A 14,333-nucleotide genomic window follows, 5' to 3' on the forward strand; every position below is an offset into this window, starting at 1 on the left:
TGAATACTATGTAGTAATCCATTTGATAGACTAGCCGCTGTATGCGCTTCTGATAGTGTGTGTCGTGTGTTTCTTTCGCTTGACCCTGCCTAAGCTAAATGAATTCGCCGGTATCCCTGCTTGACCGACTTGATGGGTTGTTCAGCATATGACGCGTTACAAACATGCGCTTTCCCTCATGGTAGTAGCTACGCCATCAACAGGTGATGTGAAGAAGGCTTGGGCAGCAGTGAGAAACTGAATACCGCTTTGAACAACAAGGTGGGCAAAGATGTGAGAGGTGAGGCCGAGAACGGACAGCACTAGGTACGTACTCGGTGTAAGGTGAGGTCAGGACACATGAAGGCATCGGCGCAGGGTCCAGATTAGGGCCGTTTATTTCAGGCTAGCAAAGTCCCCTGGGCGGGTCGCGATACGATACCGGTTATCGAATGGCGATCCATCGAACAAAACGGGGGTGCTGGAACCTTCAAAGCGGGCTTGGCTGCGCGGAATGATCCAACAGTGTTGGAGCGTTCACTCTGTACCCTCCCCCTGGACAAGTTAGCCCGAAAGGTGAGAATGAGGAAATCACCATACCACGCAGACGGCGGGCCAAGACCAAATCGATTACCACAATTAGTATGTCTTGTTGAGCTGGGCCCCCAGAAGGGCAGAGATAGTGGTGAGAGTTTAACGCACAGAGGAGCGGGCATATACGTATCCGTAGTACAGCAGAGTTCATTGGCTTTCGGCCCTTTCAAAAAGAGGATTTTGGTCCACAGATCTCGGTGTAGGAAAAAGTCAATCGGGCGTTTCAATGCGAACACAAGCGAGGGCGACAGTGAGACTGACTTTCCAACATCTACAATCTTCAGCCAAATGGCGCGCCTGACAAGGGTGTGGCGTCTGTATGTTAGGCTTTCCCTGGCGTGACCGCTGCAAAAAATTAGTCTGCCCTTTTTTCTCTGCCAAAGTAGTACACCTCACATCGACGATAGAGGAAACACCGCGATCGCAAGCATCTGACTTGCCCCCCAATCCTGCTCCCCCATCTTGCCTCTGTATTGAAGTCTGATGATGTCGTTGGGTGCATTGGATGTGCCGGGACTGCCGAACCCCATCCAATCGGCGGAATAGGGCCTTTCTGTTCGCGCCGCTGGAGCAAACCAAACGAGGAACACCGGCCCTGTCGGTCCTTGAAGGCGGCGCTATTGCTATTGCTATTATTATTATCGGGGCCTCGGTCTTTCGTTTGGCTACTGTCGTTTAGAGGAGAGGGGCACTGTAACGGGATATTGCCCTCCCACGGTGTTCTGCCCGGCCTCTGCCCGTTTGACATTTACCCACCATCCCTAGGCCTATCTCTCTTGTCAGCAGCGCCTCCGAGAAAGGGCCCTGACAGGTCCACTGAAGGACCTGGAAGATTGCGGCTGGTTGGACAGGACCATGGAATCATAAAAGCGTGCGTGTGGGTGCTGAAGCCGCTGGATCAGTGGAGGGGCGGCGGACATTGAGCATGATGGGGGATAGAAGAGGGTACACGCTGCCAGGATTTTCCCAAGACCGGACCCTTGTGTCATGTTTCTGTTTCTTGCTGGCTGGCTCTGTAGCGTCCCTGGATACCTGTCCTGGACCAGTGCAAGTCCAGTGTCTCTTTACCCCCTTGCTGGCCATTTTCTTCTTTTCTCACAGGTCGACCCAACTGTCGGTGTCAGTTCCGCACCCACCGAACCTCTAGTGTCCATACAGATACCAAGTACCGAACGTTTTGTTGGAGCGCGTGTAAAACCACTCATTCTCGACCTTTTTGGTGTCGTCTTGTCGATGGTCACGGGCATGCTCCGACAAAGATATCTCGATGCCTACATCATGTACCTTTGTACTCTCGTAACAACTCCGACCGAGGAGCCAGTGCAATCACTCTGTTTGGCACCCACCGATGATCTGTCAAGCTCCAACCCAAGAGCCCAACTTTCGTTGTCGTCTGCCGACCTGCCTACACCCTCATCATTATTCACGCGTGCTGTGAATCGAGAGCATGTGAGACAGGAGTGGAACAGAGCAGCAGCATCAGAAGAACAGTATTGCATGTCCCAAATGGCAGCCACAACCGCAGCTCTCGGTCACAGCCATGTTCCAGGGGCGCGCATTGCGGCCAGCCCAGAGCCAAGCTGACGGTTTTCCCCCGTTCGACTCTGGGGGATGTTGCACCTGCGCCTCCACGTCCTGTGTACGTCTCCAGAAAATTGCCCAGAAAATAAGCAAAATGCCTGTGGACGACGTGCTTGGTGGGTAGTATCAATCATGATAGTCACAGCCAAGCCTGGCCAAGCAAAGTGAATGACTTGGTGTTAGTCTCGAGAAACAAACACCCCCCTCCCCCCCTCTCAACGGTCTGAGGTAAGAAGATCCAAATGATAATCCGGTAAATGCTTTCCAAAGTCAGACACACAGACAAGCGTGCTTCCCCGTTGTCCTCCAGCCCCATCCCATCTCCATCTTGAAGCAGTCGAGCGGATACACGGGCAAAAACACGGGAATACGGATACATATGGGACCGTACCACAGACAGGGCCGGGATGACAGTACAATGGGTTCGGATTCCCCAAAAGAAGCAGAGCCATCGTCATCCACGGTTAGCATGGCATGGATGTGCCAGGTGCATGTGCATGTGCGGATACGGGTGTAATAAGGCCCTGGACGATGAAGGGGGTGCTTTCTCTTACGTCGGCCAACGACGAAGCAGCAATTCAGTTGGCTGACGGTGCAGGGCAAGCTTAGATGAGGCCATAAGGTGAGTGAGGTGTGAGAGGGCACGAGGGCGAGAGGAAACCCCAGATGGCTCTGCGCGCTAGAGCAGATACGCGAGGGTAGAGTCCCCATTCGCATTTCCTTTTCTCCAGAAGCAGCAACAGACCAAGAAGAATATGGAGCCAGCACGATGATTTCCAGGAAAAGCCGAGCAGCGGTTTGCAGCCAAGCAACAATCGCATCATCCACCCCACACGCCATTCGTTGGTCTTATTCGCCCGTTTTTTTATGAAGGAATCGAGTGGGAGTCGGGAAACCCCCATGCAATGCGATGCAGGCTGCCCCCTGGTGTGTGTCTTGTCTTGCCTGTGTCTTGTCCTAGCCTGGCATGTCTGTCTGTGTCTTTCTCTCTCTCTCTTTAAAGCTGTCGACTGGATTGGCTTGGCCTAGGCTTTTGACGGGGTTCGATGATGGCGGTCACGCATGTTGGGGCTCGCGCGCAACGCCCACATACGCCCCTCCCTAAAATACGCGCAAACGAGGCGAGAAGTAATTAAGACATGGATGGGGTATGGCATGGTTGGCGAAAAAGGGTGAAGCTGCGTAGCCTGCCTGTATTTTTTTCTTGCTTGCTGGCGCTCCCCCCCCATGGAAGCTCGCTCGGCCAGTGCTTGGTGCCAATAATACATGCGAGCTAAAGAGCTAATGCCAATACCAGCACAGCTATGAATGGAAGTTGTTGTTACAGATACACATCGATTTTGTACGTACCAGATTGAGTAAAAGATTCGGATATGCAGGCTCGAGGTAACAGTATGCCATATCCGTTAGTAAAGCTTATAGTGATTTTTGTTGGCAAAGTGTCGTTGGTGTATGGGTTTGATCCTTTTCCTTCCTTGTGATAGACAGCCACCAAGGCTAGGGGGGAAAATAAAAATAAAAAGTTGGAAGCTTTCGGGTCCTTCTGTTGGGGTTCCATGCTTTGGAGGGGCGAATGCCGTCCTCATGCTGTTCCTGGCATGATCTGCCGCTTCTTCGGTCACTTTCAGTCATACTTGGTCATTGTCCGCCTCGGTCACGCCCGGCCAGCCAGGCAGACAGACAACCAGACAAGACATTTAATGGGTGATAGGTATTGTATTTGGTATCGAGCCAAAGCGAACCCGACTTCGGCGAGATCGAGTGGCAGCGCAGCCAGAAGGCAGGCAGTGTGCGAAGCGCGCATTTTGAAAGCTCCAGTATTGTGCAGTTCAGCCACCATGGACAACGATGGTATCCTATGTGCTGAGCGCGGGCTGAAGCGGCTGCGCAGCGAGAGAGGATACCGTGGTGCATCGCAGGAGTTTATTGACATGGGTGTGGAGGACAGGCGCAGGTGCAGCACAAGACACAGGAACAGATAGGGCAGGGCTCATCCATCAGTGTGCAAAAGCCAGTGGAGTGGATCCCCGGATACCCATCGAAAAGAAAACGACCCCACTCCAGGGCATTCTCCAGACCCCCGCTTTTCCCTTTCATCCCAGCTTCGTTGCGGTCTTGTCTTTTTTGGTGAGGTTCGGTGCAGTGTGCAGGGGTGGAGGACGCAGGTGCCAAGAAAGGGCAGGAGGGCACTCTAAGTGCGGGTGCGAATACTCGCTCAAATCTGTCAGAGCGGACGGGACGGCCAGGTCACTTCGTAGTAGGTACTGGCTACTTTTGCGTGGATTACGTAGTGACTTTGACATGACCCCTTCCTTTACTTGCGGCAACCAGACAGGACGAAAAAGAGAGAGGCAGACATTCTATGGATTGATTGTCACTGCTCATCATTTTCCCTCACTTGTGTTGTCTTGTATACCACAAAATAAGGGTGTGTATGTGTGTGTCTTTTTGTTGGCTGGACACCGTCTTGGCCACCAAGTATTCATAATTTTGGGCTGGTCCAGGCTTGGCTTGGCCGGTGTTGCTGTTACTGTTGCTGTTGCTACTGCTGCCACCGACTGCTCTTACCCATTGTTGCTGCTGCTGTTGTTGTTGCTGTTGTAGTAGTAGTGGTAGTACAGTACCTAGTTGCTCCTGGCGTCGCTGGCCGTTGCTGGCTGTCACTGCCTCCGTTGTCTTTTCGTTTGTGCTGGTGCCGGTTTGGTGGCCGCCGCCGCCCATTGTTTCCGCCGAGTTTGATCCGGTTGGCTCCTCCGCGGAATCGCAGCAGCAACAGCGGGAAGGGGGGCGTTGAAAGCCCGTCAAAGCCGCCACCATCCATCACCCACTCCTTCCTTACATCCCTCAGTCCTTCTTCGCCTTTTCTGTACCGTACAGAGTACCTAGGACAAGGTCCTCCAGCCCATGATTCAGCCAGTCAGGTCCGTTTGTTGCCTCCCCCAAACCCCCCTCCCCATTGCCCCATCTTATCCCCCATCCACAATCCAAATCCAATTCACACATCCCTTTCCCACTCAGACATACCCGTAGTAACAGGTAGCATCATCCGTAGCACTACGGATACAGTCCACTACTAGAACCCTTCCCCCAAAGCCAGTGCAGAAACGTACCTTTTGCTGTACTTCGTACCTGGTCTTCTGTACCCATCCCATCTCCATGCCCATTTCCCATTTCCCATCTACCCTTCTCCCAGACAGGACTCGCACCCACTTTCGCACAGCTCTGCATACCATTTTCTTAACCCACACCCAATCCCCCCCGGCGGGAATTAAAGCGCCTTTTTCAATCCTCACTCCTCCCCACCCCCCTCTAAGCGCACCGGCGGGGGTCTCTATCTCTCTCTCTCTCTTTCTCCAGCTTGTCTTCATCCAAATTGAGAAACGGCTAGGCCCCCCTCCCCTACTCGTTCTCTCGCGAATGTGCCCCTCGACGATTCAAAACTCGAAGCCTTCCCACCCCCCGAGCCGTCAGCTCAGAAGTGGACGCCTGAAATGTTATCATCGTCTCTCTTCCTCTTCTTCGCCTCTTCCCAGCTCTGACCTAACTCTCTTCTAATCATTCTTTCCATCCGTAGCAAAGTGTTACCTCATCACCAATTCCACTCTCGTCCCCCAAGAGTGCGATTGGCAAAGAAGTCACTTCGCTTTTCAACATATATACTGCACCCATAACCTCCTCGTCTCTACCCCTCCAAAGAAAGGACGTCGCCGATTCACCCTCCAAAGTAACGAGCCTTCTCAGTTTTACCTCGTCGATACCCAGAAAACAGCAGCGGCTTTTTCTATCCCGCACAGCTTTACTCTTGCACCCGCACTTACACACTCGGGCAAAAGTGTCATCTCGTCTGCGTTGTCTCTCTCTGCAAAAGGGCAACACCAACTTTAAAAAGCCTCGAGCTGTTTAATTCGACACACAAAGCAAACCTGGACGAGCCCGACGGAACGCGACACAAGCATTAAAACGCATGCAGCCACGAGCAATGGGATAAGGACCAAGACCATCCAACCTTCTTGTTGTCTTTTTCTTTTTTGACGTGTCTCTCTTTTGCGTCTGCTGCCTCCCTCGGCCTCCAAGGCTTATCGTCTCGTCAAAACACTCCTTGGCCGAACCCGACTCGACTTATCGATCCGCTCACGTTGGTGCTTCAGAACCGATAATTGGGGGAAACCACTCACCCACCCCCTCCATTTGTCACTCAGCTAGGTCAGAGAATACCAGGTCTCTGCTATCAGCGCCACTGCTACCTCCCCCCCATCGGTAACGCCGCGGAAGCCCAAGGTGTACCTGCCAACCAACAACGGCACCAGCAGTACCAGCCAGCACTACCAACGCCGGCACCAAGCTTTTTTTTCTTGGTGTGTGTGGTCCAATTACGTACTGGCCCATACTTGATCAGAGCACCCGGCCACTATCTCCCTGCCCACCAGACACTACCCGACAGCAATGGCAGCCGTAGTCACCAGCCTGGCGGTGCCCCAGCCCGCCTCCATCTCCCAAGGTACGCTGCATCCTCATTCCGCTGCCCCCAGCGCCCTCCCCCCCCCCTGCCGTATTGGCAAAGCCCTTCCGTCATTGAGCGCTTCCGCTTCCTACCCGCCCTGTTTCCGTCCACCGCTTCCCTGGCTGCGTGCTAACAAACGCTTGCGACTCTAGACAAGCAGCATTCCACGCAACAAAACACCAGCAGCCTGTCTTCGTCCCCCCGTCAATTTCCCTCAGATCTCACCTCTCCCATCCTCGAGGCCGATGAATCCGAAAGCGAATCTCCAAACGAGCCCGTGACCCCCATTAGTAGTGGGCGACAGTCGCAGGAGTTCACCACTCGTCCCAGTCAGGACCATCACGACATACATCAGGTGCAAACCACACCAAAACCTTTACTGGTTAACACCACCGCACCCACTCCTTCGGCCTCGCCTGTCAACTCGACATCGACCCAAAAGGCCGCTGACCCGGCAGCCCCAACCCCAGCAACAGCTGCTGCTGACCAAGATACGCCACCGACTCCTCTGTCAAGGCGACCCACCCGCGTCGGCTCTACCCACAGCTTTAAGCGGACTATGTCCAACATCTTCCGGAGATCCAACTCATCCATAAACAGACCGGATCTTGGCTTTTCGCTTGAGCAAGCTAGCGGTGCCTCCGAGAGTGTATTGGTCGACTCAGCTCCTCCAAAGAACACTGGCAGACGATTCTCCATGAATACCTCACACACCACCACGAGGTCTAACACGCCTCCCTCGCCGGGCTCGCCCGTCGAGGTCGCATCCTCGTACAAGGAGTCATCCTTGATGCCGACTAACGAGGACTTTAAGAAGAAGAACAGAGCGTCAACCGGTCTCTCTCTGCGCGGACGTGCTGTCAACTTTGTCAGCGCCAACGTCTCTGGACGGGACAAGCAGGGCGCCCCCAAGCCACACCTGGGCAGACGCCGTGCCAGTAGCTTCGAGAATGTCCCCCGCAACACTCCCGCAACAAATCACTTCGCCGACCCCAAGAACCCCGTCATTCCCTTGGAAAAGAATTCTCCTTGGGCGCAATTGCCTGACGCTGGTGTCGGTATTAAGGCTCGCCGCTTGAGTCTGAGTCTCCCCGACGATTTCCAAGTTGACGTTGCCGATCTACTCGCCGAGTTCGAGTACCAATCCAAGTTTGGCCGCCACGGCAAGCACCTCGGCAAGGGCGCCACTTCAAAGGTCACCCTGATGAGCCGAAAGGGCTGCCCCGGTGAGCTCTACGCCGTGAAGGAGTTTAGAGGCAAGACGAAGAAGGAGTCGCAGGAGGAGTACGAGAAGAAGATCAAGTCCGAGTTTAGCATCGCCAAAAGCTTGCACCACCCCAACATTGTCGAGACGGTCAGACTCTGCACGGATCACGGCCGCTGGAACCACGTTATGGAGTACTGCGGAATGGGCGACTTGTTTTCTCTGCTGGAGAAGAACTACCTCAGGGACGCTGACAGACTGAATGACCGCCTTTGCTTGTTCAAGCAGCTTATCCAGGGCGTCAACTATCTCCACAACAACGGTATCGCTCATCGCGATATCAAGCCCGAGAACCTGCTTATTACCAAGGACAGCAAACTTAAGATTACCGACTTCGGCGTCTCGGAAGTCTTCTCTGGAACCCACCCCGGTCTTCGGGAAGCCGGCGGACAGTGTGGCAAGAACATGTGCGATGTCCGCTTGTGCTCTCCCGGCATGTGCGGTAGCGAACCCTTCGTGGCGCCCGAGGTGCTGAAGAAGGATTGCCAATACGACCCCCGTGGCCTTGATGTGTGGAGCTCTGGTGTCATTATGATTTATCTCTGCTTTGGCGGTGCCATGTGGGGCAGGGCAGAGGAGTCCAAAGATGCTGGAACTAGCAAGGGAAACAACTACGACAAGTTGGTGCAGGCATGGAACAAGTGGAACAGGAAGCACCCCGATCCCGACGCGAAAATGACGGAGACGGACTACCCTGCTTACTACCCCTTCGACCAATACGTCCGGCCGCCTGCGCTCCGCCGCGTTATGCTCAAGATGCTGAACCCCGACCCCAGCAAGAGGGCAAGCATCTCGGAGATTATCAACCACCGATGGGTCAAGAGCATCGAGTGCTGTCAGCTGGAGAACTACGACGACCCGGCGACCATGATTGATGCATCTAAGAAGGGTGACGCTAAGCTGGAGAACAAGGTGTTCTGTCACAACCACCTGCCGCTCCAGAGCCACGGACATTCGCTAGGAAAAATGCCTGGCCAAGCTGGGTATTGACAACACTCGGCCATGACTGTACGAATTATCATATCTTTTATTTTCTGCATAGCCGCGATTTTCACATTTGGCGTCGGCTCTAATTACTGAGCCCGCATGAAGACGCGCTCACACATATATGGCGTTCACAAAGGCTTTTAAAGGAAACAAGCCTAGGAGGGGTGGCTTTTTTTCTGTTTGGATGGAACAAACTTAATCATTGGAGCAAAACAGGCTATTGAGCCTTGCTGTGCTTACAAAGATTTGCGCGCGCACATGAGAAGGCCCAGGCCGAAGAAGAGGGCACTGGGGCGGGGGGAAGATGTGTTGGTCGCCGCCGTACATAATCAAACCCTTTTCATTGACAATATGCGCGAGCAGGCAGTCCAAAGTGACATTGACCTGCACACACATGTTCAGGAGAATAAGGGAAGAGCGTCATGGACGCACAAAGTTACTATGAGTACACCTTTTTTATGGGATAGAGAAAAGCTCGACTAGATCAAAGCGAGCACTTTTCAGTCTTTATTAATCCTATGAATAATTGAATCAAAACAAAATTCGAATCATTTTGTGTTTTCTTTTTATTGTTCTTCTTGTTTTTTGACCTCGTGGATGCTTTGGCCCGTACAACTCGCGAATAAGAGACTAGTCAGACCAGACAGTCGGGTGGTCGTTTGGTACGGCAGTGGGCTTACTCTTTCTCTCTCCCCCTTGACCTGAACTGCCGTGTGTCTGGATTGAGAAATGCGAGCATGGGCATATTGACACCGGCACAGGCACACTATAGACCTCGTCGGTGACTCGTTTGTCATCTTTTTGGCACGCCCGAGAAGGATTCGCCAAGGAGTGTTAGGTACGACGTATGTGGCTCACGTTCAAGGAAAAAAGAGAGGGGTGGGAATCAAAAAGTGGGAGATCCCCCCGCGGCAAGCAAGGTACACACACACAGGCATCTATCTACCAAACGATGGCGGGGGAGGAGAAGGCAATGCGGAGGACATTTGAAGTATTGGTTACACACACCTAACCGGGACTCCCAGCCTGACGTCTTGTGGTTATCGTGAGGGGGGGTGCTGGGTGGGTGGAAGGGGGGGAGGGGGAGAGAGAATGGTAAGCTGTTCGTTGGTATAATACCAGATACTTTCATACTTTTTCCAGCCAAGCGGGAAAACAACCGGACGAGGATATTTCGTAGGCGGTCCAATCAGCCCATCTGGGTCCCTCCTGGGCGAAATAGGTAACATCATCCCCCTTCTCCCCCATTTTCCCCCGCCTGGGTTTTACCCCATGTGCCTTTTGCACGACTTTCTGACTCTCTAGTTTTCCCTGGGCGTTATTGTTTTTTTATTGCTGGATGGATGCGGTGTGTGCGTGCTCCCGTCATCTTGCAACGCGATATTGAAGGTGGTGGTCAGCTTTGCTAGTTAGTCGGTTAGTTATGTTAGCCCAGTCCCAGCCCCAGCCCTGTGTGCATCCTACGGTTGCCCAGGCTAAAGCTAGGTAGACAACATCCATTGTCGGGTTCGGCTCTGCGGTTTGACGGTTGATAATATGCAGCTTTTGCTTGATTGTTCGTTCAAGTGTCTCCCTTCCTTGGGTACACGCCCCCTTCTTGTAAACCCTCCATTGCCGGTCGTGCTTTCGATGAAGGGGGAAGTTACCAGTCTGAGGAGGGGGAACTCAAACTACATGAAGCGGTATGTGTTGTCCCTTCGTCTTCTTCTGCCTCGCTGCAGTCAAAGCATTGTTGGCCAAGAGCCGGCGAGGAAAAAAGAAAACATGAAAAAAAAGGCCGATATGCACGATCATGCGTGGGCTGGAAGTTGGCTCGATGCAGGAGATGTGAAATAGAGCAACGATGGTCGCTTTTCAGGATGGGTTGGTTGGCTTTCGTTTTTAGTTCGCCTGCGCAGCGCGAACCGACCCCCTCTTTTTTTCACTACTCCCTTCATGAAGATGCGCCTTTTCTACTCCTTTCCAGGCCGGCGGAGGCTAAAGTAGCAACTTACATCACACATGGGCGCTACCCGTATGCTTCTTCTTCTTCTTTCTACTACTACTACTGCTTACCCATCTCATGCATGCATGTGCTGTAGTCGCCGGTTGGCGTGCGTGGGCGGACCTCTCTCAAGCTTTGTTTTAGTCCACCACCACGGGAAACGCGGGGCCGACGAGGTTGAAGCCGTCTTGGCACCGCGGACTACTCTCCTCCCCTCCATAGCTACGGACCCGGGAGGCGCTTGGTGCCTTGCACGCGGCGGTGTGGTTTGATGGTGCGTTCAGGGTGGAGGAGAGAGAGAGAGGAAAATTCGACATGTCCGCGGCCGCGCGGGGACTTGCTTCACTTCCGGTGCCAAGTCGGCGGAGTCGTGCCTCGGAGTTCATGTTTTTTCCTCCACGTATTTAATGGGCTTAACATCTCAAACGTTATACGGATCACTCGGGCGACTATTGTGATGATGCCAGGGGACGCCACATAAGACGCCAACAGGCCCGTCGATATGATCTTGCTTGCTCAGCAAACTAATCCTTCCGGACCGAAATCGGCGAGCTTAAACAGATTCCGAACAGCCGGAGAAAAGAGGCGTTTGCAGCTCGATTAGCTGGAAAATAAGACATCAAGTCAAGCTTCTGCCAAGACCAGCGGTGGTAACGGGTAGATCGGCAGCGGCGGTGGAGGGAGGCCTGTCAGACTCTCTTTGACTGCCATGCGGGTTTCGGTGCTTTAGGGAGGACTGAGATCCGCCGTTCGTTCCCTTGGGTTGGGATACATGCTCGCCCACCCAGTGGAGGGAGGGGGTGACCACAACGCTGTTGGTCTGGTGGGCATTGCGTTAGCTCAAAGGACCGTTAGTGCTGGTGTGTTTTTTTTCTCTGCATCTGGCGCGCGCGTGAGCGACGGTGCGTGGGATGGTGTCTTTTCTTAGCGATTGTGACGCGTGGCCTATCGAAATATGCTGACCGCCAGCAAAGATGGAGTTGCAGGTTTTGGTAAATAAGGACATGTGTGCCGGTGCGGCGGGTCGATGGGTTTTGCACTTGGACCTTGTTGGAGGGTCACTTTGCTGACTGGTGATGCGCGGGACACGTCGAGAGAGAGGCTTGCAGGTTGCTGTTATCTCTGGATGCTGCATAATGCGGGCGGCCTGTAAAGGCAACCTATGTGGGCTTGGGAATACAACGGGCATGTGATTATCAATGTGGTGGTTGGAAAAGGTCGCATCTACGTCCAGTCAGGTTGACTTCGGTTGTTGTAACCTACCTCAGACTTCCTCTGAGTCCCTGCCCACTGTTTACTAAAAAGAACGACGTATAGTTGCGCGTGACAGGACAGAACAACGACGGTCACGGCATACTGACTTTGGCAGTCCCGCTCCGTGTGCGGCGACGTTCGCGCCTGTTGTGTTCCGAAGTGGCGGCCGTGATTTGTGTACTAGTTACGGGATTCTGTGCTGCCTGAAGCATAAGTTGGACTGAACTGTATCAGATGATGGTCTCAAAGGTCATTCTGGCATGACCCGAATGGTAAAGGCTAGTTCAACACTTCCTAGTTGGCGTTGCGCTGTCCGGAACGACTTAGGCCATGTCTCGTTCCACTCCAACAGATGCAGGCTGTAAATGTATTCTTGCTAGAAAAAGCTCGAGAATAGTTGCATCGCAGAGGCATATTCTGGTACAGAGCGAAATGATCACGGTTGCAGGCATGATGTTGACGTCTCGTGAAAGTAGTATTAAAGGCCGCAAGTATCGAACAAGGAGATTTGAAAGACAGCTGCCTTGATCCCGTACACAGAAATCATTCATTCTCCTATCTAAAGTTGCCATACCCGGAACCATTCAATTGCAGCGGGGCTTGACGGACATCTTCATTTTAAAGGCGTGGAACAAGGGACCGAGTAAACCACCTGAGGGCGGTCGAGGGAAAATGGCTCTTGTGTACCATTCAAATTCTCCCGTTTCACGGACTTATACTGAAAAGACCTTCGGCATCAGGCCGTGCTACCTGTTGCGATGTTGTCCTGCGTCATGTACTAATACCAAGTCAAATTCCTCGTGGCCCTTGCGAGGCACCTATGGTTATCATTTGACTGGCTAGGCGACAAATAATGTTAATATTTAAATGTATGAGAAGACGTAGTAAGATCTTGAGTCCCTTATTCCAGACTGAGAGGAAATGTCGATCCTGTGGCGCAATACGAGACGATGACCACGGCACAGTTCGGACTAATCAATACAGGAGCAGAGGGCAAGCGGACCTAACCCAACGTATGTATCTCGTTTACAACCAATTCCCAATACGAACTCATATTTGCCTTAAATAATATCAGACTCCTCCAGACCATGCCCATATTCGTCTTCTTTTGTAGACAATGCCTCATTATTCTCAGATGAATCCTCTTCTTCCCATTCCACAATTAATGCAGAGGAGGACTCAGTATCCGGGTGATCCGATCCAAGGCAACGCTTTCGGTGACCAAGGCATTCTCGCATCAATTGCAATGCATCCTTCCGACGGCCTTGGTCTTTCCATGTGTTAGCTAGGTTATTCATACTCGTCAACGTATGAGGGTGTTCCTCTCCAAGGACTCTCTTCCTTATATCTAGCACCTGTACCCCTATCTCTTCCGCCTCGTCCAATCGGCCCTGATCCTGATATGTTGACGCTAGGTCGTTCATGCTCGTCAACGTCTGAGGGTGTTCCTCTCCAAGGACTCTCTTCCTTATATCTAGCACCTTTACCTCTATCTCTTCCGCCTCCTTCGATCGGCCTTGATCCTTATATGTTACCGCTAGGTTATTCATACTTGTCAACGTAGCAGGGTGCTCCTCTCCGAGGACTCTCTTACTTATATCTAGCGCCTGTACATGTATCTCTTCCGCCTCCTTCGATCGGCCTTGTTTCCTATATAGAAACGCTAGGTTATTCATGCTTATCAACGTATTAATATTCTCCTCTCCGAGGACTCTCTTACTTATATCTAGCACCTGTACCCCTATCTCTTCCGCCTCCTTCCATCGGCCTTGATTCCCAAATGTTGACGCTAGGTTGTTCATACTCGTCAACGTATCAGTATGCTCCTCTCCGAGTGAAGATGCGCGTATCACAACTGCCTGCAACAGGTATCTCTCAGCAGAAGCATATTGTCCCATATGAATAAGGTAAGTGCCTATATTATGCAAGATTTTGGATTTTTCAAGATTTTTCTCTTCGTAGTTGTGATCCAAAACAGCTTTGGCGTGGGAAAAATATTTTGAGCACAACTCCCATGTTTCGTAATCGCCAAACGGGTATGCATCTGACAGCACTTCCAACGCTTGTTGTGCGAATTCGGTGAGACGACGCTCGTTTAGCAACCATTTCTGCGTTACCAACTGTACCAGACGGTGCATTTCGTAAGTTCCGTCTTCTGCCCTTTTGATAAACGAAAACGACACTAGAAT

The 14,333-nt window shown here is 52.4% G+C and overlaps 2 protein-coding genes across 2 annotated transcripts; one reads left to right on the forward strand and one right to left on the reverse strand.

The window, feature by feature from the left end:
* Positions 1-6,597: 6,597 nt before the first annotated feature.
* CTRU02_207645 (kinase domain containing protein) lies at positions 6,598-8,909 on the forward strand (the record flags this gene model as incomplete). The annotated part of the gene is made up of 2 exons (XM_036727496.1): positions 6,598-6,652; positions 6,808-8,909. 2 exons carry the CDS (start codon positions 6,598-6,600, stop codon positions 8,907-8,909), a joined length of 2,157 nt encoding a protein of 718 aa, XP_036580862.1.
* A 4,296-nt stretch (positions 8,910-13,205) lies between these two features.
* On the reverse strand, positions 13,206-14,042 carry CTRU02_207646 (kinesin light chain; the record flags this gene model as incomplete). The annotated part of the gene is made up of 1 exon (XM_036727495.1): positions 13,206-14,042. One exon carries the CDS (start codon positions 14,040-14,042, stop codon positions 13,206-13,208), a length of 837 nt encoding a protein of 278 aa, XP_036580861.1.
* Positions 14,043-14,333: the final 291 nt, after the last annotated feature.

This window comes from Colletotrichum truncatum, assembly GCF_014235925.2.
Source record: "Colletotrichum truncatum strain CMES1059 chromosome Unknown Contig_0004, whole genome shotgun sequence".
Taxonomy (NCBI): domain Eukaryota; kingdom Fungi; phylum Ascomycota; class Sordariomycetes; order Glomerellales; family Glomerellaceae; genus Colletotrichum; species Colletotrichum truncatum.